This window comes from Pungitius pungitius, chromosome 10 (genome assembly GCF_949316345.1).
Source record: "Pungitius pungitius chromosome 10, fPunPun2.1, whole genome shotgun sequence".
Lineage (NCBI taxonomy): Eukaryota > Metazoa > Chordata > Actinopteri > Perciformes > Gasterosteidae > Pungitius > Pungitius pungitius.
Window position 1 is genome coordinate 5038546 of NC_084909.1, and position 27142 is coordinate 5065687.

The window sequence follows — 27142 nt, forward strand, 5'->3', positions numbered from 1 at the left end:
ACATTCTGGTACCAAAAAATGCTGAAGTTATGTTTTCCTGACTTTAGTAGGCTTTGCATTATTCATTCATGTAAGCTATATTCGACTTATCCAATTTGCCCAGTTAGTTGTCAATTATCTTTCAGGGGTTCATCTCTGATTAGGCAAATTAGTCCAAAACTTCCCCGCTGCATTGAATATTCTATGAAAGGTGCAAGAAACGCTTTGCCTGTAGTAAAATGGACATTTTAGGATATGGGAGGGAGGAATGGGAATTATTGTAGTCACTATTTCTCTCTAACACAAATGTAGAGAAACAGGCAACTGGAGCTGTGAAGTGAAAACACAGTATTTATGCTTAAAATTGAATTTAATGAGTCCTCTTTCTGTTAATTCAAAACACAACATTATCCTTTAAACATTTAAAATAAATTACTTAAGCATTCAGCATTGTGGAAATAAAAAATATAATAGGCAGTTGTAAAAACTGATATCCCTTTAAAACCAGAAATGGCAAGCATGTATTTTAGCAGCGTACCCCAAATAGTATTTCAAATGGTTTTCCAGGTGTACACAAATGACATTCAGTAACTTTCACATACAACTCTTCACATGAATCTAAGCGGAAGGGTTGCGAGGTCCCATAATGACGTATCCACTAACAAGAGAGTACCCAACAGCAGCCATATATACAGTAGATTTAACATTGTCGGAGTCAAACAGACATTATGCTCGCACCAGAAGGTGTGGTAAACAGGTTATGAAGAAGTCCAAAGATCACATCAACAATACTCAATGACGTTCTTCACAGCGAACTTGCCATTTAAAATATTGACTGGAATTTATTTCAAGGTGCATGGCGGCTAATTTGAACATATTACCACTAAACCCATATGAAATGAAAGTGCATACAATGACATAATCTAAATTTGTAAATATTTTCCAACCCAGATGATACTCGTCCTTGAAAGATAAACAAGCATTCCACAGTCCTTCAGATTTCATACTTGTGTTAAGTTACAACTACTGAAATAACTACAACAACCGCTGGCTTTTTCAACACAGATTCAATGTGAAAGCAACTCAAAGCTAAGCAAATTTAAAACATTTAAAATAGAATCCCTAAACGTCTCCTTTCTTTTCTATATACCTGTGAATATTTCAAGTATTCCAACTGTACGGATGCAAGTTAAAGAGCTTGAGAAGAGGACGTATGGATTGAAAGCTTCCTGCTTGAGTTCTAACTCTCCATGGAGTCCAGGAACTCTTCTTCCGTGATGTGCTCCAGCCTCTTCAGGACTGTGTCTGCACGGGCTGCTGGGTACTCTGCTACTGGGAGGGGGGGCATGGGGTTGCTGTTGGGAGGAGGGCCCTGGAAGGAGCAGCAAAGGGTGCGAAGGAAAGGCACCAGCTGGGTGATGGAGGACAGTGAGCGTTGGGGGAGGAGAGGAAACTCCAAATCCTCTGTGGCAGACTCCTCACTCAGCCCATTCAGTGTCTGCAACATAAAGACAGGACTCTATGGATCAGACTGAGTGTGTGTACACTCAAAAAACTGGACTTTGTCTGGTCCTTTATAAAACAACAAAGACTACAGAGTTCAGTTTTGGCTGAAGTGTCTCACAAAGATTCGGATTTAATGTGTGTGTGTGTGTCAAATTCTAAATCGTAAGTGTTAATGTTATTTCAATATGTGAGTCGCCTTCATTGGTTCCCCTGGTGTTTTAGGCCCCTGGATACCCCCTGGTAACCCTGAGTTAAATCTGCAGTGAACTATGGTGGGGAATTCCCTCAGGAAAGTCTGCAGAAATGTGGGCTTGTGTGAATAAAGAGCTGAACATGTTAAACCCTTATGGACATTGCACGTCTGTGAGTGTCTACACTGCGGTGAGTCCAAAGTCTCGAGCACAAACATGTACCCTCCGCCAAACTCCACCCATTACTGTGTCAGAGCTACTATGGAGCACACATTGAATACACTGCCTGAATAAATGTAATTTAATAAAGATGAATGAAAACCGCTATTGAGTCAGATTATCTTACCCCATATCGCTGCTGGATCCTTTCCAGTACTCTTACAACATGGGGTGTGCATTCCTGTTCGCCTTCCATCAGCGTGGTCTCTGGGCCAGAGTAGCGGTTCACATCCACCTCAGGGACAAATGCCCAACGATACCTGGACACGAAACAGAAACGTTGAGGCACAAAATGACACGACAAAATGATTAACACACCACCACGACTCATACGAAGACATCTGCTGCCATGTATTTGAGTCCTTTAGTCCCGAGCTCTCACATCTGGAAGAGTGGCATCCTCTCTGGAGGAAAAGCCAGGGAGGTGTCCAAAAACTTGAAGGCTGACAAGTACATGTCCAACTCAGCCTGAGAGAAATTCACTGGTCCACTCCTGTCCTGGGCTCCCCGCACCACTTTGGCCAGCCTAGGTGGTCCACAAAATGAGTACAGTTCGAGTGAGAGCGTCAACAGAGCGATGATAAAATGTGAATTTGTGAATAAAACGATCATCTCACTTTGACACGTCTTTATCTATCAGCATAGCCTTCTCTAAACGAGCGAACATGCGAATCTGAAAAGACAAGTTTACATCATCAATAACCTAAATGAACGAGTGGAGCACTGTGAATAAAGCAAGTACCGTCGTACCAGTTCTGTGACCATGATTGGCCAAAGAGATGTGAGGTGTTGGGATGAAATCCGCAACAGGAGAACACGAAACATCAGGAACATCTGGGCTGAAACACCAGGACTGGGGTTCATACGCAATGCCTCAGTGAGACGCTCTGAAAGGGGGAGGGGAAGATTTAGAACACAATATATCCATCCAATTTATTTCTTCCATTCTGATAAACAAATTTAGATGAATTTGACATAAATATTCAGAAACGGCACCGCACCTTGAATGAGGGGCAGATAGAGATGATACTGGTCGAGTTCTCCACTGAACATGGCGAATCCCTGGCGCTTCAGCAGCATGGGTTTCTGGTCCACATTAGTAAATAGTTTCAGGGAGCCACTCTGCATGCCTACAGGATAATCAAATCAAAATCGGGTCTTTAGTTGGAATTCACACATTGCTTCCAGAAGTGACATTCTAAAAGTTTGGGCAACGGGAGAAGATTTTGATATTGGAGGTGTTTCGGTTTCCTCTTTTTAGTGTCTGTAGTAGTGACCATGTCTTTGTTGGCTTTTGATGAGTACAAGTAAACATATGGAGAGTCAAAGAGGAATGATCTGCTTGGTTCTGTTTGCTTTTTGGGGGATTTGGAATTGATGTATAAACTGGTGAAAAAGTCTGTACACGTCATCTCTGAACTCGAGTCACACTGTAGACAATGAGCCTTGCACCAAAAAGGGAGCTCTTGGCCGTTGGCTCCTCCACTTTCAGAACAAAGGGTTCACAGATTGCTATGTATCCGTCTATAGTAGATGTTAAAAGTAAAAAATGACTAGGTCTCACCTTCAGATTTACACCACAAACATTTCCTCAAAGCTGTACTCACTCATGAGGTCTTTAAACATGGTCTTCTCATGAGTCAGCAGGTGGTCAATAATGGATTTCCAACTATAGAGAATAAAGAGCAGTCAATGAAAGAATATTAGCATTTAGAGCAAAAGTATATTGAAAAATTAATAACACGCGTGCAGAATTGACCAGAATGTTGATCAATCAAAAGCATCCCTTCACTCGTCCCTCTGGAAACAGGTGACGTACTTAACCACTTCTTTAAGTCTTGAACGACCGGTTTGTAACGCTCACGTCATTTAGGGCTAAACTCCACGACACAAATTCTTAGTGCTTAAGAATCAACTAATTGACTAAAGAAATCTTAGTCATCAAAGACAAAAGCAACCATTGGCCATGGCGTGGACAAAGAGGACGACTGCAAGGCAACAACATGCATCACTACTGCATGCTCACATCACAAGAATATGTACGTTGACATCCAAAGTAATGTCGACTACTGCATTTGTTTGACCAAAAAAAAAAAAAACACTTTCCCATCTGGTGGAAAAGACTGACTGATCTCTTCTACTTTGCCTGGAGTTCTTAAAATGAAGAACATAAGCTGGAGAAGTGCTTGGTTTCTACCCTAAGTACTCTACTTTCAAATAAGGCTAAGGAAGGACATTTTTTAAAAATTGCACATAAAATAGACCTGGTTTATTGTGTAATTAGCTATTGTCTAATCATTCAGCTTAATTACTAATATTTTTCTTTGTTGTACTTTTTGTAAACCTAACCTTATACATCTTTTAAATTTCCGGAGTTGTCTACACTGTCCCTCTAATTTTGTATGTTTCATTATTGGCCTTTTGTCTTCACAACAAAAGACGGTACACAATCATCGTTTGTGTATTCCTAACAAATAAACATATTTACTTGGGAGCACAGGAGACATCCATAGTGAAGAAGAGGGGGTCCATGAAGAGCTCAAAGACCTCTTTCTTCCAGGCCCTTTTGGTGTAGGCATACCCACTCAGGCTACTTAGTAGCTGAGAACCCGCTTCAAAGCTGGGCATGTTGTAGGCACTGGCAGAAAGAAAGCACACGTGAAAGGAGGTCCATTGACACGCAACAGACCAAAGCTGTTAGTATTCACTCGTTACCTGTGGTTCTTCAGGTAAGGGAAAACATAGTACATGAGCCGAGATATGAGAGGAACCGCTTTCTCCTTCTCATCACTGCGGTACACCATGTCCAGAAGGGGTGCCAGGACCTAAGCACCCACAGAATGTGTTAAACAATACGAACACAGAAAGAGTCTCCTGTTCATCTTATTGACATTAAAACAAGCTAAAAAAGGGAAAGTGTAAATACCTCAGCCAGAAGTACAAGAGCTTGGACGCTGTAAGCGGAGGGAGCCGAAGAGGAAACCATGGTGCTGGGTTCAGCCACTGGGTCTGAAAAGGAGATGAGGTGAAAGAGAATACAGAGCTCACTGGGGACTGTTATACCTGTAATAACTCTGGGAGCGAGCGACATGTGCAAAAACAACCAGAATATAGGACATATTTCACCACAGAAGACAAGTCAAAGTTGTTTTAAATAAAGCTCCTGCCATTCGAGCCTTATACAGGTTGTTTGACGCTGTTGGGAAAATTCAACTAAGGTTCGGTGTAAACCAATATATGATTTTTAATTCTGTTTGCTTTTCAAATGATTAGGAACAAACCTGTTCCGTGATGTCAAAACCTACAACGCAACCTTTACACTAGCAGCAGATTGTGGAGGAGGTTTTGTGGCGCCAACTGTGAGATACGGTGATAAGGCAGAAAAGGGTCTGGAGGTGATTACATCATCTAAGACAATGACTCCCGATCTTCTTCTGTCAGGGCTCCCTTTGAGGATATAGAGGCATTGTAAGACCCTCCAATCGCACCCCCCCGCCGCCAAAGAAAAAAAATTCATTGGGTCTTTGTTTTGAATTTATTGCATTATAATATATAAACTCTATCAAAAAACATTTTTAAAATTTGTATAGTATTAAATAATTACATATCACTTTTCATTTCCACTTAATAGTTTTATTACATTTTGTAAACATATTTTTGAAATTAATTTACTTTCAATTAAGTTGGGAACAGAGCATTTTTTCTGTGCCGCACTTTGTCTTTTTTCACTGCCTTTCTGATGCTGCACTTCTCGCTCTATCTCTCTCTCTCCTCACTCTCTGCTTCTTTGCGGCACCTGCCGCTTGTAACCTAAGCCGCTCTGTGGGGCACGGGTTGAACACAATGCGTGTCATGTCCTCATGGCAGTTTCCCTTGATAATGACGACACTTTAACCGTAAAGGAACGGAAGGCCAAATCTAGAGAGGTTGAAGCTGTTGTGGAAGATTTTCTCGTGCAATCGGGAATCAGTTGTAAAGTCTCTTGTGAACCAAAGTTGCATTTTCCGTTTATGTCTTGCAAGGAAGAAGAGGTCTGCAACATCTATACATGGACAGGCAGTGGTGAGCTTCTTCTTAATGTTTGAGAGGAACAAGGCTATATTTATACATCGACAGGGTTAACACCTTGGTTTTGTTATGCCAAAGAGTTTGAGACAGCCAAGGAGGTCCCAGACCTAAAAGGAAAACTCAAGGTGCTTACAACAGATGTTTGATTAGATCCAGGACTACGTCTGAAGAGATTCACACCTTCTCCTTCCTTCATGCAGCGGTGTTATGAGAGACAAATGGGATCAAAGAGGAGAGGTGCTCTGAGATTCTTCTGCTCTGATAGTTCCCACACTGCTGGTGTCTTGGAACTTCCTCAGAATTAAAGTCATGATTGGTTTTAGACATTAATCTAATAAAACATTATGGCATCATTATATTTTGCCATTACAAAGCATAAATAAAAAAAATCCTTGTATCAGGACGCAGCAGCAGAGCATGATAGCTCCTTTAAACATGATGGATTAGTGCTGGTAGTCCTGCCTGCTTCTTCAAACTAGGGGTGTGCTTATAGCCATCCAGTGACTGTGGCTAGTGCCTCATTAAACCCAAATAGTAAAAGTCTGAACAATCTTTACAATAGTTTACAATAGAAAGAGCATTGATTTGTGAGCTCCATTATCAATTTGCCAGTGCAAGATATTGATCATCTGGGCTCATCTTCTAAAACAGAGGATGGAAATTGCATATGAGGTCAATTTGTCAAAGAAGATGAAAAGTTACCGCAATGATCACCATCCACCTCGGCGTCATCGAGTTCGTCTGCTTCAGGGCCCACCTGCGGCTGAACTTTGACCTCAAGGCTGCGACTGAGCCAACTGGTCTGCTCCAGAGATGAGCCTGCAATCCCGCCCACTGCCTCTAGGATCCGCTGAGTCACCTCCTGCGGGACAATGTCTCCATCAGTCGACCAGCCACGCAGCATCTCAAATGCACTGGCTCGCCATCTCCATCATAGCGAGAACAAGACAACGTGCATCATACCTGGAGATCTCTACTGTCCTTTTTGTTTTCCAGGTTAGGGAGCCTATTGACAATGTCGTTGAGTATTCTGAAAGACAGAAACCGTGGATGAGAATCAGATTTTTCAGAAAACTGGTAAATATTTGAGCAAATGCAGCAAGCAGGCCAATTAATGTCAAGGTCATAGACTCTGTATGAGGGTATTCTGTAATACAATAGTATTACAACTAATACTAACCAGACTACTTTTGTTTGTAAGAACTGAATGTGTTAAAGAACTGACCCCAGCAGCAAGAAGTGTCCAGGGGGGGCCAGGTTGAGCTGAACAGACTCCCGTAACAAACTGAGGAGAGGAGCCACGTTTTCCTGCAGAGTCTGAGCTGAAATGCTGCATAGAGAAACATCATTTAACAAAAACATATTCTCATACTGGTGACTTGCATTGTATTTCTTAAATACCTTTGGATGTAGGCGTAGCTGAACTGTAACATGGGGATATCTACTAGCGTTGACTTCTGATGGAGAACAAAAGTAAAGCAAAGATTTTTACAAGATTAAGAAGAATTGACCTGACACCTCCAAAATGCTTGAGCGGCTGTATGTTTGTTTACCTGCTCTCCTTTGATCTGATGTGGTTTTTTCACCACTTCCTTCACCAATTGTAGAACCGTTTCTGTTTGCAAGGTGTGCAACGATTTCACCAGAGCCACAATAGTTAGACGAGACTCGCTGGCCACTGGTAAAACCTGAAGAAGACGAAGTGTGATGAAAGCAAGCTGCTCTAAAGGCTTCTGGTGAGCTGGAGCTCAGATTTCGACGCTGCACTTCTTACTTTATTTTTATGTCTCCTTTTATTCCTTCTGCTGCTCCACACGGCTCCCAGCGAAGCCATGAGCGGAATCCCATAAGGCCCAGTTAGAGGGAGAAGAAACTCCAGTATCCGCTGCCGTAAGATCTACACATGTACACGCCGTGAAAAGGGATGACATTTTACATTATTTTTTTCATTTTCCAACACATGCACATAGCTTAAAAGGTAAAATATGTGTAAGTGTAGCCAATATAACCCAAGAAAAACACCATAAAGGAAACTTATTGCATAGATTTTGTTCCCACAAAAAGAAAATGTACACGCATGTAGCAAAGTACACACCTTGGTGCTTTTAAAGTAGACAGAGGTAGAAGCGTGTCTGCTGCTCTGGGCAGTTTCCGAGGCGCGCCTCTGAAAATCTTCCCTCATGACGACACCCCAGAGCAAAGCCATGCTACTGAGCATGTGTGGCAGCGCCTCAATCACAGCGTTGCGTGCATTGCGGACATCCACAGGATCACAGGCCACCAGGGACTGACAGGGAGAAAAATGGGTTTTATTATTCTCACACATAGAAGAGCTAAATATGTGTGTGTGTGTGTGTGTGTGTTCCGCACCTTCCTGTTGTCCAGTAGACAATAGTGTGTAATGGTGGTCAGGCCTTCTAGCAGCGTCAGAGGGTAGTCAGGAGCAATGTTTTCCCTCCTACAACTCGGGCTTATCACAGGACAGAAAACATACATCAAGACACTCACCAAACAATAGTTTTAGATTTCAGACATGAAACACAGTGTAAAATGTAGATAATATAGCTTTACTTCTTGAATTCCGAAAACAATTAGGAAAGTCAGCAGTGCGTCTTTCATCAAATCATTACAGCGGAGCTGATCCGTCTACCTCTGGTTGGTCTTCCCGCCATCGTGCTCGTAGAGCTTGACCAGCTCGTCCAAGTTCCTGCAGATCTGACCGATGAGTGGAGCCACGATGATGCCCAACGAGCGACCCAAGTATGGCAGAGTGGAGCACAGCAGTGACACCCAGTGGGGGTGCATGGCGTAGCCGTACTGGGGCTGCAGAGCCCTGGCTGCGGCAGAAACAAACATCCCTTGGGCCGTGATTGGGTGGCTTTGGACATACTGCGCTGCCTTGATGGATTGCTGGAAGAGGACCGCAGTCTGCCATTCACGTGCGAGCGGGGTGGTGGCAGTTGGCGATTCACGAGGCTCCCCGGGTTGGCCGGATGCTGCCCCGCTTGACGTAGCTGCGGAGACGGCACCCCCGGGCCACACGTGGGACTCCAGGACTATGAGAGCCTGGAGGAGTCTCAATAACTCCATTTGTAAGGGGTACTGCTCCTGTCCGCCTCCTGCTCCAAGATTCACCAGGCCCTCCTCAGACAGGCCTCCCTGCTCATCCAGCACCTGCACTTCCTTGGGCGGCCCCTTGTCCGTTACCCTCTGGCAGACATACATCGAGGCAGAAAGGGTCAGCAGAGCGTATTGCTGCACCTTGCATCCCAAGAGGAGTCTGCGGATGGTCTCCACACCGGCCCCGTTGCCCTCTTGTCCGCGTGCCATGCAGCCCAGCTGGTGGACAATCCGCGTGAGCACCGCCACACTCTTCACCTGGACCTCCCTGTTCCCCTGCAGGTCCATGGGACCCAGGCTCACATAGGAAGGGTAATGAGAGCGCAGGAATCGCAGGCAGAGGGACATCAACAGCTCAATGAGCAAGGATGGCGGCACGGAGGGGGAGGAAGAAGGGGAGAGCGGGCTGCCGTAGAAGCCCAGGCCGTCCTGGGCCTGCTGGTGGCGCTGAAGGAGGTTCGAGACCAGGTTTAAATGTGCAGCAGAGCTGGTGTCCAGAGACGTGTAGGAGAGGGCACTCACAAGAGGGCACTCTGCACTGCTCCGCAGCAGGCTGTCGAGCAGTGCCAGGCCCTGGAGCAGATGGCGCCAGCCGCCCGCCACGGGATAAAGAAGCACATGGCGGAACAGAGAGTCGATGGCCTCCCTCTTCTCGCGCTCCTGTTTCAAGAGGCGGGACCTGGCCATGGCCTCCAGCTCCAGATCCTCCTCATCCTCGCTCGACAGTGAATCAGAGGCCTGCGTGTGCTCGGACTCTGCCCGCCGCAGGCCGTTGACTACGGCTCCTTCCTCAATGCTGCGGGAGGGGACGGAGCCTGAGCTGGAGTTCTCAGTGGAAAGATGAGGACCACTTGTGTCAGCGGACTCTGTGTTTTCACTCTCCGCCTCCTCCTCTTCCCCCTCTTCCTCCTGCTCTTCCTCCGTCCCTTCACTCTCACTCCTAGACACCACTAAGGTGTCCGGCGGTTGGGCCAACTCCGGGCCTCTGTCCAACTCTGCCCACAGGGATTCCCGGTCCACAACGTTCAGGAGATTTAAGGTGGTGACCTCTGTTGACATGGAGTCCGCAGATGTTCCAGAGGTTCTGGTGGAGCTACGGCTTCTGTTGCTTAGAACCTTCAGGTTACCTTTGAGAAACAAGACCAAACAGTCATTTTGGAATTTGAACACAGGATAGGCAAATTGCTCTGACGAAAGCACTTACCAGCAGTGAGATTTTGTTTGATGCTCTGTATAGAGCAGCGCTGAGTAGAGGGGTGAAGAAGCAACAACAGAATCGGCTCCAGGACCCGAATCACGTCATTGAGCGAAAGAGCTCGGACCAGCCAGCATTGAGCTGCTGCACTTATTGAGCCGTCTGTACAGCTCAGACTGTCCACCACCACACACAGAGACCTGAGAGGGACACACATCTCAACAGTCAGATTTGGTATATGAAGGATCTCCAAACACAGAGAATCTCATGCTTATAATCATACTTGTAAGAATAATACAAAGAAGGTATTAACTAACTATGTCTCAGATTTGACTCAATTGGCAGGTTTCAAGAGCTGTATATTCATTGTGAAGTCCAATTGGACTGTTACTGCCGGTTTCGCGTCACTCAGTGTTAGACATTTGCATGAAATTCTCACTTTGCATCTTAAACTAAAGCCTCCTTGTGCAGCAAGTTTATCCACTATCAGAGAAGCAGTGACACATACTTACAGAATATTAAGTGTTTAAGGGATATGCATTCATAAAGAAACTACCACCATTAGTCCCCACTTTTCAACTATGTACTAACCGATCAAAGGAGTGATTGAGGGACGTGGTCCTGTTGGTCTGGATCTCCCGGGTCAGGTGCCATAGAACTGTGAAGCGGTGTAGTGCTTCCAGCCTAACAGCCTGCGGCATACAAACACAAAGCAAACATTTGGCTTTCCTAGCAGCTCTCTTTGTGCGTCACAGACAATCCGACGCATGCTGGCTGCAGATTAAAATGTGTTCAGCATGTGGGAAGGCATCCTACACACCTTGTCTTTGTGCAACAGCGCCTGGCAGATGATGTCTTCACAGATGGATGCTGATGGAGCCAAACAATGGAGCCTGTAAAAGAGCTCCACACAGGAAGTGTGCTGCTCTCTACGCTCGGTGTCCAGCTGGTTCCACAATACCTGGGACACCCTCTGAGTCACAGCAAAAAGAAGAAGAAGAAGAAGAAAAATGAACCCTGCATTTACACTACAGCTCTGAGTTACACCAACGTGTTTCCCTTGTGTGGCCTAACCTGATAGAAATCTGTGCCTTCCTCAATGGCGCGAAGCAGCGCCGGGTGGATGGGTGGCACGGTGACCATCTGCAGCCGCCCACTCAGAGGGTTAGAGTCAGATCCCATGTAGCGCCTGTGCTTGTCCTGGATGACCAGTGCCAGGGACTGGGAGTGATTGATGAGTTCCAACATGGCGGACACTGCAGTGTGCTGGATGTTGTAGTCCCTGGACAGGCAGCACAGCGTCATCAAGGACCTCAACCACACTGGCAAGCTGTCGACATCACGATCTGTGGGGAAAAAAAAAATATACGTGAAAAAAGGAACGTAGCGGACAGCAGTAGTAACAGCGTGATAAATAACATCTGTGTGCTGACCTGTCAGGTCAAACATGTCACCGTTGAGGACCAGAGTTTCGTCTTCGCTCAGGTAGACGGGGAAGGTGGTAGACTCCAGCAGCAGGTGGCAGGTGGCGGTGAACGCCTGTCGGCAGGCCTCAGGGATCTCTGCCCTGCCGCGGGGCATGTAGCCAGCCGCCCAGTCCAGACTCCCTACATGCCCACGCTCCTTTTTCTTCCCTGCGGGGGCTGCTAAGGGCTGGGCCTCGGATTTAGGGTGGTTCTTAAGCTTGTGTGGAATGAACAGTTCGGTAAGCTTGTCTTTGATGTCACGTCCCCCTTTTCCCGGCAACAAAGTCTTCTCATCCACAGCAACCGCAGTTAGGTCGTGCTCGGGCCTTTCCTGCAGTCCCCCGACATCCTCCACCTGCACCAGCAAGTATCTACAACATGGTAGAAGTGAAGATATTTAGAGCTCAAAACTATAGAAAGAGGTCCATGTGGGTTGGATTGCGCATTAGCTTACCTTGTGGTTATAAAAGCCAGGATGTCCTGCAGACACTGGCTCATGGTGTCTACACAGCCTCCCTTCCTCCACACTCCTTCGCCTTCTTTGGAAATTCCATTCTCCTCCCCCCCCCTCATCCGCATCCCTTGTGGGACATGCTGCTCTGAAGGCGAGGCGCTGATCCCCAATCCGCTGTCCTCAGACCGGAGTGCTGGGTAAACACCATGTGCAAGATCTGCTTCATCTCCATCTCTGCTCATCTGTTCATCGCCAAGGTCACCGTTAACCTCATTACCAACAGCATCTTTCTCGCCCGTCTTCTCTTTATCCTACAAAGAGTATAATCGATATGAACACTGTTACGCATCAATAACATCAATGAAAAGTAAACCACATTGACGCAGACGTTATTACCAACCGGAGTCTGTTTGCTTTCCTCCCCCGGGGACTGTAACTTGATGTCCTCTGTCCGTGCCCCTGCCTCAACATCCAAATAAGCTACAGGCATCTGGATCTTGCTCAGGACCTTGAAGCATGCACGTAGACACTGTGTGACATCTTCCAGGCACACTAAGTCCATGTGGCTGTGCAGGGTCTCCAACATGGTGCTTAACATCTCAGGGAGAAACTGGGACTGGATGTCAGCATGAAGCTCCTGTGGGAAAACAAACGGTGCAAGTGTATGGTGTATATATTGGTGTGTCAGGGGGTGCAACAATGGCTAACAAAGTAAAAGCTTGCTTCCTTTTCAATTTGTCTGTTTTTGTAGTACTTGTTAAATCTTCCAAAAACCACTATTATTTTTTTTCTGGCAAAACTCTTTTCTTTAATAATAGTCATTATTCACTGCATCAATTTAGTTTACAATTTTTAGCTAGTCGACACTTTTATCCAAAGCGACTTACAATAAGTGCATTCAACCAAGAGGGAACAAACCCAGAAGAACAAGAAACAAGGGCTGATAAAGTACAGAATACATTTAGATGTACAATGGGGAACTAAAAGGTGTCAAAGTGTGTCAGTGGTTTACCAGAGGGAGAACATCAAGCAGAAAAATGATGAGACTGGACATCTCTGCGATGGACGGAGCAGAATGACTGTGCTCCTGTTGAGGAGGTGTTGGTGGGTCATTTTTGTCACTATTGAGTAAAGAAGGAGAAATAAAAACAGCATTGTTGGTTGATTTTGAAGAGCAAAAAAAGAAATCATGCAGATTTCTTTTTGCCACCAATTTATTTCAATCCATCTATTGGCTTTCATTTCCATTATTAAAGCTATGTTGTTTATCTTGCATGTTTCTACAACAGTCCAATTGGCTGTATAATCAACATCTGATGTCACAGTCATTCTTGCCATACCTGAGAGAAGTGCAAAAGCGTTGGGTCATGTACTCCCAAAGGTACTCTTTGTTCATGGATGTCACAAGCATATTCACCGTCTTTATAATGTCCGCTGCATTCTTATTCTCTTTTATTGTACTGTTTCAGACAACAAAAAGGAAAGCACATTTATTGTCAGTTGCCTTTTTGTCATAAGTTCATTTGAATAAGTATTCAACAACTGACATCCTTGCATCTTTCCCATCCTCTACAGTACACCTTTTACCTGGCTAGCTGGTTGCCTGAGAGACCTGTGCTGGCGATGATTTCCTCCCCCAGCATCTCTCTACAGTAGCTGTAAAAAGCTCGGACCACCTCCAGCAGCACACTGCTCAAGACCACTGGACCTGTGCAGAAACGCCATGTTCCCAGTAAAGCGTGTTTAGAGTAAAGTGGCGGATCAAGTAATTCAGCCTTTTGACGTGTTTGTGTGCTTACCTATCTCTGGTTTGTCCAGCAGACTGATGATGATGCGAAAGGGCCTGAGGTAGCCAATCACACTCTCAGGGTCGTTCTCTACATCCTGCTGTCTTAGGATGTTAATGAGAGCCTGCGGTCACAGGAACAAACAAATGCAATTAAAAGAAACAGTGGAAAAAGATATATGGGGACACTTATCAAACAGACACACCTGACAAAGATGTTTTTGTATTGTGCGTCTGCTCAAATACTGTTCTAGCTGAAAAGTATGCTTTAAATGGAAAAAATCCATACAGCAATAGTTTAGTGCAGACATGTTATTAGTTCACTATATTCAGACATTTCGGTAAATATGGTTATTTTTGTGCAGAGAGAATTTTTAGCTCCATTTCTGCTGTCATCCTCTGGTTGCGTATTCTTCCAAATATATTTGTATATATATATATATAACAACATTGACGAATCAGGTTGTACTAAAAACAAAATACCAAGTTTTGGTGTGTGCTGCCAGGAGTGCGTTACCTGCACAAGGAAATCCCTAGAGTAAGTGCTGAAGTAAAAGGATGCGTGTTCCTCAGTGGTGCTGGACAGGGTGGGGTGAGGTCCCACCATTCCTCCTTTTTTGTCTACCCCTGAAAAACAGAAAAGTACTGAATTATCTGTGCAACTAAGTGGTTCATTCATTAAAGAAAAGTTCTTCAGCGGTCAGTACCGAGGAGCCAGGCGTAAAGGCGTCTGTTAAGGGACATGTCTCTGCGAAGTAGAGTGAGTATGGCAGCAGAAACCATCGTTATCATGTCTTTACCACTCATGGCAACACTGGCCTCCGCTGGGTCCTAAAGCAACAACACACAGAGTGACATTTGTCCCAGGAACATCATGAGAGCGATTGTTGGATACAACTCAATAATAATGGATACTTCCAAGCGGGAGATCACATGGAACCAAAGATGTTTCCGTGTGTTTGTATGTGTACCTACCAGGCACACAGCGATGGGGAAAAAGTAGAGCAGGATTTCAAGCATGTTCCTCTGCACCAGGACATTTGAATCTTGCAGAGAAAGACACACCGACTTCATCTGAAGACACACAGAAGTCGAGGAGCTCAGAGGTTTAGACGGATGACAAAAGATGGCGATGGGGCACATTGCAGAAATAATTTGAAATAGGACAGGAAAAAACAAGCACATCATAATTAAATGTGCTTCATACCGCAACAGTGCATTAGGACAAACACAGACACTCACCACCAGTCTGTGGTCGTAGCCCAGCATGTGCGTTTGCTGGCGCGGAGAAGCTTTGCAGTCAAAATGTGTGACTATGAAGACGGAGGCGGGCAGTCGCACCATGGGGGTCACCAGCATGCTGCCCCACAGCGCACCGTAGAACACCTGCTGACCCACCAGCAGCGACAACCTGAGCAGCAAGGCATCAGTCCTGGACAGAGAGAGATGGCAAAGTACAGACAACCCATTGACATGTGTTCAAACAATACGTCCCCTAACTAATCTATACGTCTGAGTTGTAGGGCTGACTTTGGTTGGTGATGTCACATCAATCAATTCAGATAAAAGTCCTCTTTTTTTCAGTTTCACAGCAGCCTTTGTAAGTAATAAGGAAGGAACATATCCTCCAGTGCAACGGTGCAGGTATGTTTGATCATTTTGAGACAACAATAGGACCCTAAAGCACAGATGAATAGGATTTTATGAGCAAGTAAATGCAAGAAGGATCAATTAAGAGTATGTGTACCTGTCGTAAACCTCCAATCCCTCTTCCAGACCTGGAAGTAGTCCTGTTATGAAGGCCTGAAGACTGGGCAGCAGAGCCTTCTGCAGCGGGAGGTAGTAACGCTCGTACAGTGTCAGCAGCATCGGCTTCACTGCCATGGCTGCATGACCCAACAGTGGGAACAATCCGGAGCTGAAAACCAACACACACACACGTTATTACATACAACACTGCGCACATAACCAGGCTCTCTATCTCTTTAAACGTTCGTGCCTGTTTCTTTACCTGTAAATAAAGAGGTCCTTGGCCAGCCATTTTGTTCCAATAATTTTAAAAATGACCTCATAGGTCTCCAAAGCCTTGAGGTGAACTCCGCTGGGCAGAGCCGGGTGCAGGCACTGGGCGAGACGCTTCCCAATGATCAGCCTCTTGGGCAGGAGGGAGTAGCGAAGGTTACTCTGTAGGGCCTAAAAGAAAGAGTGAAAAACACAGAAATACTGAGTTGGTCACTAGCAAAAACATTTACGTGTTCAAATGTGGCATAACCTTCAAATTGAATAAATCATAGGAACGCTGGAAGAGATGTTGTGCATATAATTGTGTTAAAATGTTATGTGTAACAGATCTTTTTTTCTTTAAATTCTTGTTGTACTTAAAGGCCAAATAATTTTGCATCAACACACAGACACTCCAAAGTAAACACATGCTCTACTAGGGAAAAGAAAAGGGACAAATCTATTGCCCAAAACAAATAGCTACAACACTACAGCACTATGGGTGTATAACCGTCTGAAGAAAAACCACGACTTCCTCGGACAGAGAACTGAAACTAACAACAGCAGCTGTGAAGTTGACACCTGCAAAAAAAACGTTAAAAAAGACCAATGTTCTATATCGACACACTTTATTCTGGGAGCATTAGCAGCACGAAATGAGAGATCCAGAGAAAGATATCAGCAGTTACATTAAGGCGTCAACGCCGCCCCGCTGCAACATAGCATACCTTATTGAGCTTGCCCAAGGAGGAGATCAGATCGGCCCACTCACTCGAAGACTCAAAGTTACGCAGCGCCTTCTCAATGACCGCCGCATAGCTACGATAGCGATAGTCACTCTGCAGTTCTGACTCCTCGGGATCCATGGTACTTCAGTCTGATCCCTGCATGTTCGGCACAATATTTCTGGATGAGAGGGGGGGTGGGGGAGCAGGGAGAAAAGGAAAGTTTGAGGAGAGTCTGTTTATCAGAAGAACAAGAATCAGCTCTGTGATGTTGTCATGTTGTCCATTGTCCAACTGTCCAACTGTTCTGCGCCAACCGCCAGGTCAAATTCCTTGTATGCCTGACACATTTTGGTAATAAATGTTTCCTGATCTTGATATTATCAGTCAGCCTGCAGCTTCTGCAGCTTCTCGGGCGTCCCTCTGCCCCCGAGGCTCGTCTCTGGCAAATAGGATTAGCCAATTAGCTCTCTTCTAAATAAAAAGGCGGGTAGTTTTTGAAGACAAATGTCTTCATTCATGACTGGTCAGTGTTTATCTGACTGACCCATTTATAGATTTTGGCCAGGGAGGGGGGAGAGTCCTGATAACATTGTGTAGCAATGCATGTTCTCCCAGAGAAAAACAAGTTATGGACTGAGCGCAAACCGATAGAGATATATGGATCGACTGTCCTCGCAGTGACATTTAAAGCAGAATTTAAACGTTTATTTTTGGCCTCTCGAGGTCAACATGGGGAAAAAAATGAATATTCAACTACCTAATGGTGTTGTTATTACACACATCCAGCAGAGAAACACTGGCTCTCAACCGCTGATGAATATAAGTTCAATATTCCATCTCGTTTTAGCTCTATATTGATCCCCATTAACTTCTGTCTGGCACTTATGCTAACCGCTCCACTATGTCCACCAGCGTATGTGAACGTTGTCTGCTGTTGGCTTTTCTATTTTGTTTTTAGTCAATGTTAATTAGTGCTGCCTTAAAAAACGAATTTAGGAATACATTGGGAAATCAACTAAATTTTATTCTACAAAGATAAAAAAAGAAAATATATAACGTAAATATAGTGCATGATTTTAAAAAGGTGTAGCTTTCTTACTTTCAAGCACATTACAAAGGCGGTGTTTGTACAAGCATGTAGTGAATTTGAATCAAGCTAAACGGAGAGACGGCTCGGGAGTTGAGGCAGGATTAGATGAGCACAGACATCTGGACCCGAGAGGAGCTTTACCATCGGGGCCAACACCAACAACACGTGCAGGGCGACTCTTTAGTACTGGTGAAACTATCAGCCTCCAGACAGAAAGACACTTATATGAATCAATACAAATTCAAATTACATTTGCAGAGTTTAAAAGGAATACAGTGATTCATTTTTTGCTTAATCAAAATAATGTGCAATGTGGAAACAAAAAACTGAAGCCTCTGTTAACTTGTAGTAGGATTAATGCGGGAATTTTACTACAATAAATATACCAACCTACAACCTAGGCAGGTTGGTATATTTAGTTCTCATGATCCTCAACAGTCAGCAGGTAGGCCTACACCTCCTGAGAGTTTCTCTAAATCATTTAATGTACTAATAACACTCTTGTACTAAAGGATACTGTCCTGGTGACTGATTGAGTTGAGACAGAAATAATACTATAATGAGCGTTACATTAAAAAGAGAAGTGATAATAAGTGATCCATTTTTATGAACCACTACTCTTCGGCAAGTGGAATTTTTTATTTTAAGGTTTTCAGTTTAATGTTTAGCTGCACTAACCACCACTTGTCGTCATCCCATTATACATTTAAGCAATTGCTGTGTAGTCACATCTTAAAAATATGTGTCAGGAAATAATTAAATCATAAACATGCATTTCAAATGGTTATTTATTTTCTCATAAAAACGGTTTAATGACTTTTAAACATGTCTTAACCACCGAAGGCCACGTGTCTTGTTACTGGTGGAGTTGCCTTTCCAATGATGTAGTTTACATTGACAGCCGTGGATAAAGTCAGTAAAAAAACAAGTCATGCCATATAGCAAATTATGCCCAAATTAGTTTCTGCTTTTCTACAGTTCCTGTTCGCATGTTTCCATTTAGATAATAAGGTATTTGTTTGCAACCTGCAAGCAAATGAGGATCCCTAAAATCAAATCTAACGACAGGTCTAGGTCATACAACTAAACGCACCTTCTCACCTCCTCGTTGGGTCTCCAAAGCAAAACAGCAGACGCAATAAAACCATCCACTTTTGCTAAGTGTTGTTAGGCCGGAGTGTGATCGATGAGGGCGGACCAACGAGCCCGCAGACTACCGTGACGCCTTAAGGACGTTAAGGGGATTCTGTTGGAGACAAGTTTCAGATAAATAGAGAACGCGAGCTGTGGCAGAATGACAAGTTGCCTGCTGTAGCTTTTGGCCGGTAACTGTACTGTAGGATCAGTGTATTATGTAAGAGCACGACTTGGGACCGCATCATAACAGCCCTGCTTCAAAGACCAGGAAAGCAGAAATGAATATGCGGTCGGATGTGTTCGTGTACAGACAGCATTATTAAAATTACCGTTACGCTATAATTGAAACTACCCGTTGCTTAATAGGGCAGCTGGTAAATAAAACAATAACGTTAACGTAATATTGAGAAGAAAAAAAACACGGTTTCCCTCTGTAGTATCACAAGAAATAAATATGCTATTTTGGTTATGACAAGACACAACGTACCGTTCAGACAACCGCCGTAAACAAAAACAACAAAAAAAAAGCTAACGTTAGCTATCAGGTGCATCGATGACTCACCAACTGCCAAACAAGCCCAAGGAGCGCCGCCGGAGAGCAGCCCGACTCACAGCAGCAACGGCGCGGTCACCGTGGAGCCTCATTCGAGCACACGTAGCGCAAGGAAAAGAGGTGGTGAACCTGTTATTTGCGCTTAGGAGTCACCGAGCGTTACGAGTACCACGGCGCGATAGCCACAACGGGGGCGGGATAGTCAAACTCAGCTGATCCGCGCAGCCTAAACAGGCGGAGGGTTCACTTTCTGAAAGGGAAGGGGTGCGGCGGGGGTGAGTTGACCCGGCGAATGGGGTGTTTGTCGATAGGCCGTCGCGTGAAGGGTGTTTCTCAAGAAAAGAATATTTTATTTCCTCGCTTGAAGCAAAAAATAAACCAGTTTCTCGGCGTGCGGATTTTGAATTGAGAGGTGGACGTCACCGTTCACTCCCCACAGGCTTTGGTATAATCCAGGATGTGCAATGTTTACAAACCTCTCACCTCTACGTCAGATAGTTGCAGGCTTTAACTATAGTGACTGAACTGCAACCTCTGAACAAAACAATACCCATAACTGAATTGATCCTGTCTTTGACTTTATATCTTAACTGCAAAGAAAACGAAACTAGTTAACTTTGACCAGTTTTTATTGCAGGAAAAGCAAACACCAACATTTTGCGCCTGATACTTTTATCAATAGTTAAGAGTCCAAAGTTTGGACAATAATGTACTGCTAATTATTATCACTTACTGTTGTACATATATTTTAATACACAATCTATCAGTAGCTTCTTTTACATGCTTGCTTTCTTTGTCTGATAAAAAAAATACATGTATGTTGCTGTCTCTTGATATAGTAAGCTCAAATTTGCATTAGGTACAATCACGCGTGCATTCATTTAATATATTCACAAACACACACATACTCAGGGTAAGAGGGAATAATTAAAGCCTCATCATTCAATCCCTCTTTCTGCTGTAAAATATACATTCGTACAGAGTGCAATATAATAAGTATAAAGCTCAATAAACATTATGAGTGAATCAGCAGATACGCCTACTGAACACAAATTGCATCAATGAAAAGACAAATACTGGCTGATGCATCCGCCTCCTCTTTTGAATGACAATTTTTTAAAAGAAATACACGCTTTCCCTTTTTATTGTTCAGCCCATTTTAACATGTCGTTGGAACAATACAAATTGTCGTTTCGAAAAATAAAATTCCACGGGGGCGCGGTCTGAAGAGACAGAAACCAGGCTGAACGTCGAACCGGGAGGCTGAAGTCTTGCGGGCAACGAGTGACTTCTTCATTCACATCTGTCCTCCGGGGCGTGTTCAAAACAAAGGAGCCGGGGAGCCCGCGTGTGGTATCGTGCGTCACGTCATACGTGTGGTCATGTGAGTGTTAAGTTCTGCGAAGCTGCGCTGATGATGACCTGTGTCAAATGACTAGGGTTTATCCCCGTAGTTTATCCATCGGCCTCAGGTGGTTTTAGGTGAGCGTTGTTGCGCAGAGGAGTCGTACGTGACGCAGTCGGCGTTGTCCTACAACAGACACTCGGCCCCCCCACCCCCACAGTTTGGAGGAGACAGACCGGAGAACAGCGGTTATGCGTTAAAAGGAACTCTGTTCCCTCGTCCAACCGTGTTTCCCTCTTACTAAAATGATAGCACGTAGCATCGGTGGTTAGCATTACGTACGGCGTGGGTTTAGTTTGTGGGAAACAGCGCTCGACGACGGCGATGCGAGACGTCAGTTTGACGTCACGCGCACTCAACATCTGGGTGGGAGGGATCTCCCCCAAAGCAGCGAGAACTGTCGTGGCAACTCTCCCAAAGCAGCGACTACTGTCGTGGTAACTCCCCCAAAGCAGCGGCAACTGTCGTGACAACTGTCCCAAAGCAGCAATAACTGTCGTGGCAACTCCCCCCTAAACAGCGGCATCCGTTGTGAGGCATATTTTGTACGTTTCTCCTCACTCGATTTATTCATATTAAATACATAAAATTAAACGATGTAAAAAGGAAAAAAGTTCCTCTTTTGCAGTCAGTCATTATAATGCATCTTCAATGTTACTGCATACATAATGATAATATTCAAATATGATATGGCAGTATTGTATGAAAATGACTATAGACACAGGCATGTTTGTTATCTTAAATAATTTTACGATTTTGAGTTCCTTCTTGACTTGCTGATTTCTTAAATGGTGTTATTATTCTTTCTTGGAAGTCAATCTTGATGTCTTTATGTTAACAAGATTTAGGAGGAAAGTCCATGAGCGGGCTAAACATAGAAAGTTACTGTGATTGCAAATCTGAGTTAAGTAGAATCAGCAAATCTTCCTGTGATTCATAGAACGTATTATTGATTGTGAGATGATGTCCAGTCATTTATACGCTCCACTCTGTTTCCATCCTTTTCAGAGAGGCTGTAAACTTTCAAGCATTTGTGTTTGTTTTTTTTACTCTATTCAAATTCTGCTCTAATAAGTTTTTTCCTTTCTCTTTGCCGAACCAGATATTTGAACGCCATCCTCCAAAACTACAACGAACCACAGTGCCGTTGGATAAACCCCTCTGAAGCAGACGGTGGTTACCACAGAATCCAGACATCAAACCTAAACAAAACATTTCCTTTTCCTCCATATGAAACATTTGTAGCCTTTTTTCCCATTAAGAATTTGTATAATTGGGATTCCTACTTATGTCATATTATATATCATTAGGTAATCTGTCATAATGGGTTCTAGAATGGAAACAGTAGACGTAGTTGTGGTAGCCCTGTATTTTGTCCTGGTGCTAGCCATAGGTTTTTTTGCCATGTGGAAATCCAATCGCAGCACCGTGAGTGGCTACTTCCTGGCTGGACGCTCCATGACGTGGATCGTGGTAGGTGCGTCGCTCTTCGTCAGCAACATTGGCAGTGAACACTTCATAGGCCTGGCTGGCTCTGGCGCAGCTAGCGGCTTTGCCGTTGGAGCGTGGGAATTTAATGCGCTTCTACTTCTGCAGCTCCTTGGTTGGGTGTTTGTCCCTGTGTATATACACTCGGGAGTCTACACCATGCCTGAGTACCTGTCGAAGCGCTTTGGTGGCAACAGGCTAAAGGTTTACTTTGCTTTCTTGTCTCTACTGCTATATATTTTCACTAAGCTGTCTGTGGACTTATTTGCTGGAGCTCTCTTCATTCAAGAGTCCCTGGGTTGGAACCTTTATGTGTCTATCTTCCTGCTCATTAGTATGACCGCCCTGCTCACCGTCACCGGCGGATTGGTGGCAGTGCTCTACACGGATTCACTTCAGGCAGTGTTGATGATTTGTGGAGCCCTAACCTTAAGCATCCTTAGCCTAATCAAAGTAGGTGGGCTAGAAGGTGTCAGAACCAAGTACATGCAGGCGGTCCCCAATGTTACTGCAATAATGGCCACCGGAAACTTCACCTATTCTCCTTCCTGCAGAATTGATCCTAAACCGAACGCGCTACGTGTCCTTCGGGGTCCTCTGGACGAAGACATCCCATGGCCAGGCTTCCTTCTGGGCCAGACCCCCGCATCTATTTGGTACTGGTGCGCTGACCAGGTGATTGTTCAGAGAGTACTGGCAGCAAAGAACCTTGCTCACGCTAAGGGCTCTACGCTCATGGCTGGATTGCTCAAGATCCTCCCCATGTTCCTAATAGTCATCCCGGGAATGATCTCCCGCATCATGTTTGTGGACGAGCTCGCCTGCATTGGGCCGGAGCACTGCACATCTGTGTGTGGCTCCCAGGCCGGCTGCTCAAACCTCGCCTACCCGCGCCTGGTCATGGCAGTGATGCCTGTGGGACTCCGCGGTCTGATGATGGCGGTCATGATCGCTGCCCTGATGAGTGACCTGGACTCGATCTTTAACAGCGCAAGCACCATCTTCACCCTGGACATATACAAAACGGCTCGAGGCGAGGCTTCTCAGCGCGAGCTGCTGATCATGGGGCGCTTGTTCGTGGTGCTCATGGTGGCGATCAGCATTGCCTGGGTCCCTGTTATCATCGAGATGCAAGGCGGACAGACGTACCTCTACATCCAGGAGGTCGCCGGCTACCTCACTCCACCGATCGCAGCCCTGTTCCTGTTGGGTGTGTTCTGGAAACGGTGCAACGAGAAAGGAGCCTTTTGCGGAGCGATGACGGGCTTCACGCTGGGTGTCACGCGGCTGATCCTGGCTTTTATCTACCGCCAGCCCCGCTGCGACCAGCCGGACGATAGGCCCGCTCTCATCGTTAAAATTCACTACATGTACGTTGCTGCCGGGCTTTTTTGGATTACGTGTTTCGTGGTAGTGGTGGTCAGCCTCTGCACCCCTGCGCCGGATGAGGAGCAGGTTCGCACCACCACATTCTGGGGGGTCCGCAACAGGAAAATGCTTCCCGCAGAGGAGAAAAAGGACACTGGCAGGTTGACCGAGAAGAGCCTTTGCGGTGCGGACAGAAGCCTGGAGGAAGAAATGCCCCTAAATGTCAGAGAGGAGAAGTGTCTGGATGGGGCATTTGTCGTGCCCTTGATCCCATCCACTGTCTGTGACCCAGAAACACCAAGTACGGAAACATCCCCTGTCACCACCCCTCCGGAGCAATTTGACAGTGCAAAGATGGAGATGATCAGAAAGGAAAGCTGCCATGATGTTGGGGAGACCACCAGGTTCATGCGTTCACTGGAATGGTTTTGTGGATGTAAGGAGGAAGCACAGAGCCCAAAGCAAAGCCTCATGCAGGAGGACGCCAGAGTCATTGCCGAGAGGCTGTACGAGCCGCCTCAAGTTAAAGCTCTCCTCAACGTGGGTCTGTTCATCAACTGTTGTCTGGCCATCTCAATGTATGTTTATTTCTCACTGTAGGTGAACTCTGCACTTGTGAACTGCGTGGATGTTAGTTTATTGAGGTAAGCGTTGTGTGGGGGTTTGGCGGCTAAATTGAGAAGATCCGTGGTAATGTCTCTCGTAGCTCTCTAACAAAGATCTACTCTAATCGGTTATTTTTAATAATGAAAGCTTTTCAACATGAAAGCAATTCTGCGGCTTAATGACTGTGAAGTTTATTTGTGCAGCACTTACATTTGGGATTTTTATGTAATCTATTAACTTAATATTTGCCTTATTTGCACTGTTTTTTTTTCTGTGACAAATTAATGTATTCCGCGATTTATGCTTATTTATTTTTCTATTTAAATGGTGACCGTAGTTTGTATGTTGTCAAGTCAAAAAACTGTTTTATGTTCGAGGGCCTTTGCGTCTTTTTGCGAGTTTTTGCCACTGAATCCTAAATTGTTACGATATTATTTAAGTTTATGATACATTTTGTTCAAGCCCTTGACTGTCATTTCATGGTTATCAGCAAATGATCTCACAAACATATATGTTAACATATATATATCACCAACACATCACCATTATGTGGGCCCGACTGGAGGTATGTCTGAGCTTACAGTCAATATCTGGTAATTATAAGAACTGAAGAGGAGAGGCACAACATTAGAAATTGTTACACTTTTTAAATCTAGATTTCTTCTCGTTTGAGAAGAAATATCCTTATTAAGACACTGTTTCAACAAAAATCCTCGACCAATGCTTTTTATTGTGTATCCATTCGTAATCTAGGAATATGTCATTGTAACGTTGTTCACGTGTAGAGTCTGTTGCAATATGTGAACGTTCGGTATATTATTGAGAATTTGATCACCCACAATGTACATTTTGTTGCAGTTCAATTAATTGTTTCAAGTGCGTATGAACTCGTTTTACCAAATGTGTCTTAATATGCTAAAGTAGACAAAACAAAGAGTTGTGATTTTCTCTCAAATGAGCTGGCAGTGGGTTTGGAGGATTGAGCGATGATTGCAATGTCACTTTAAAATGTTGTCCTTCTCTCTGAGAGAACACACATTATTGTTTTATTGATGATGTTTTTAGAGGCTTAAAATAAAAAATGTAATTCAGTGCCCTTTTATGTTCTTTTCTTTTTTCTTCTCATGCCAGGTGATTTGGTTGACATAAGGGACTACACAATATTGCTGTGACGCATCACAGGAGAAAGGAGCAGACCCAAGCGCGGTAGACCCATTAGCATTGTAGAAGCTTTCCTTGATGTTTTGCAAGTGGCGTCTCAAGACTCATCCTATAAGCCACCGTCAAGAGCCACAGTTATGACGAAAATCCACGAGCTCTATGAAAACGAAAAAGAAAAAAGGAAAGAGGTCTTGGCTCAAGTAAATCATATCGCCCTGACAGGAGACCATTCGACATCAGTTCACCCAAAAATGAAAATTGTGTCATCATTTACTCACCATCAAGTTGTTTCAAACCTGTATGATTTTTTTATTCTGCTAAGCACAAGGAAAGATATTTTAAAGAATGTCGGTAATCAGACAGTTGATGGACCCCATTGACTTCCATAGTAGGAAAAAAAATACTCATTTTGATTAGCAGCTCCAGTCCCGATTTCCAATAGATAAAAAATAGATATTTTAAGTTAACTTACTTCATGTTTCATCACAAAAGGATCATAGGAATACATTTTCACAATATATAGGAATGCTTTTCATTTTCAAATGAGCCGCTCTGGCCTAGCTGCAGTGTATGCGAACAACCACCAGGAGACACTGTTGTCTTGCTGCAGCCATGACTCTACAATACAATGTACTGTATTTCTCACTACCACCACTAAAAACTACCAATATCTACAATATAACTACCAAAACTTGTGCTACCTCAACATCCACCACTACACTAAATATAACATTGACCGTATACTCTACCAATCCAATAAGTATCATACATTTAAATTTCCCCTATATTGAAGATTAGTTTAGCATATGAAACCGCAAACAGCCTTCATAATAGAATTTCAAAAAGTTAAAATCAAGAGTTTTACAATGTAACAGTATTCTTTAAATTGTAGCTTTCTACTAATTATATTTTCCCTTTGCATAACATATTTGCATTATTTAAATGCCTATACAATACACAATTATGAACGCAATATGTGCCATAAATGGCATTAAATAAGGCATCGTTTTAGCTGATCCAGAAACTGTAGTGCTAGTTTCATTTGATCTGGAAGCTGAACAAATGGTTTCAGCTAAACCCGTGGTCCCTGTGGTAGTCCTGGAAGTGGTGGTGGGGGAACGTCTCCGGTTACGTATGTAACCATAGTTCCCTGAAGGGAACGAGACGCTGCGTAAAAACGCTGTGGGAACGCCTCTGCGTGACGCGTCATGAAGCACGTGTGAAATCTAACCAATGGCGAGCTGGTACGTCATAGGCGGGCGACGCCAGGACCAGGACGCTATAAAGGGACCCGAAAGGCAGGACCATTCATCTCTGAAAGGCCAAATCAAGTGCTTACGGGCAAGCCGGGAGTATGGCAAGTGTACGCAGCGTCTCGTTCCCTTCAGGGAACTACGATTACATACGTAACCAGAGACGTTCCCTCTCAGGGAACTCAAGCTGCGTAAAAACGCGGTGGGAACGCCAATACCCACTCCACCATACGAGCAAGTGACCGTGGTGTGAAGTTAAAACGCACACTCAGACGAGAGCACCTGTGCTCCAGGCGTAGAGTTAAGGTCTAGGCGGTAAAATCTCACAAACGTGTGGGGAGAGGACCAGCCTGCCGCCATGCAAACGT

At 44.5% G+C, this 27142-nt stretch overlaps 2 protein-coding genes across 6 annotated transcripts; one reads left to right on the plus strand and one right to left on the minus strand.

Annotated features, from left to right (window-relative positions):
* Nucleotides 1-330: 330 nt before the first annotated feature.
* Nucleotides 331-19737, minus strand: dop1b (DOP1 leucine zipper like protein B). Of its 2 annotated transcripts, none has more exons than XM_037488184.2 (38): nt 19503-19737; nt 16714-16891; nt 15996-16177; nt 15732-15902; nt 15227-15416; nt 14960-15058; nt 14692-14815; nt 14502-14611; nt 13998-14109; nt 13786-13906; nt 13539-13658; nt 13211-13319; nt 12599-12835; nt 12199-12509; nt 11712-12115; nt 11353-11624; nt 11099-11251; nt 10870-10970; nt 10288-10478; nt 8614-10210; nt 8334-8433; nt 8059-8250; nt 7738-7860; nt 7517-7651; nt 7365-7420; nt 7189-7293; nt 6927-6993; nt 6666-6825; nt 4822-4904; nt 4611-4720; nt 4384-4533; nt 3503-3564; nt 2897-3025; nt 2646-2782; nt 2513-2568; nt 2278-2421; nt 2023-2155; nt 331-1477 (listed from the first exon to the last, which is right to left on the minus strand). In XM_037488184.2, the coding sequence occupies exons 2-38, from the start codon at nt 16849-16851 to the stop codon at nt 1220-1222; spliced, it is 6942 nt and encodes a 2313-aa protein (XP_037344081.2). In that variant the 5' UTR covers nt 16852-16891; nt 19503-19737; the 3' UTR covers nt 331-1219. The 2 variants fall into 2 exon arrangements, with proteins under 2 accessions (XP_037344081.2, XP_062420815.1); XM_062564831.1 differs by lacking the exon at nt 19503-19737 and adding an exon at nt 18905-19067.
* A 1005-nt stretch (nt 19738-20742) lies between these two features.
* On the plus strand, nt 20743-25454 carry slc5a3b (solute carrier family 5 member 3b). 4 transcript variants are annotated; one of them, XM_037488586.2, is made up of 2 exons: nt 20743-20877; nt 22001-25454. In XM_037488586.2, exon 2 carries the CDS (start codon nt 22222-22224, stop codon nt 24352-24354), a length of 2133 nt encoding a protein of 710 aa, XP_037344483.2. In that variant the 5' UTR covers nt 20743-20877; nt 22001-22221; the 3' UTR covers nt 24355-25454. The 4 variants fall into 4 exon arrangements, with proteins under 4 accessions (XP_037344483.2, XP_037344484.2, XP_037344485.2 ...); XM_037488587.2 differs by having other exon boundaries at nt 20749-21443; XM_037488588.2 differs by lacking the exon at nt 20743-20877 and adding an exon at nt 21648-21801.
* The last annotated feature ends 1688 nt before the right edge of the window (nt 25455-27142 follow it).

Excerpts from the sequence above, each read along its gene's own strand:
- slc5a3b (XM_037488586.2), top strand. The coding sequence starts at position 22,222 with ATGGGTTCTAGAATGGAAACAGTAGACGTAGTTGTGGTAGCCCTGTAT.
- dop1b (XM_037488184.2), bottom strand. The coding sequence starts at position 16,851 with ATGGATCCCGAGGAGTCAGAACTGCAGAGTGACTATCGCTATCGTAGC. Across the intron at positions 7,294-7,364 it reads AGCTACGCCTACATCCAAAG|CATTTCAGCTCAGACTCTGC; the intron begins GTATTTAAGAAA and ends TTCTCTATGCAG. Across the intron at positions 4,905-6,665 it reads GGTGGATGGTGATCATTGCG|ACCCAGTGGCTGAACCCAGC; the intron begins GTAACTTTTCAT and ends TCTCCTTTTCAG.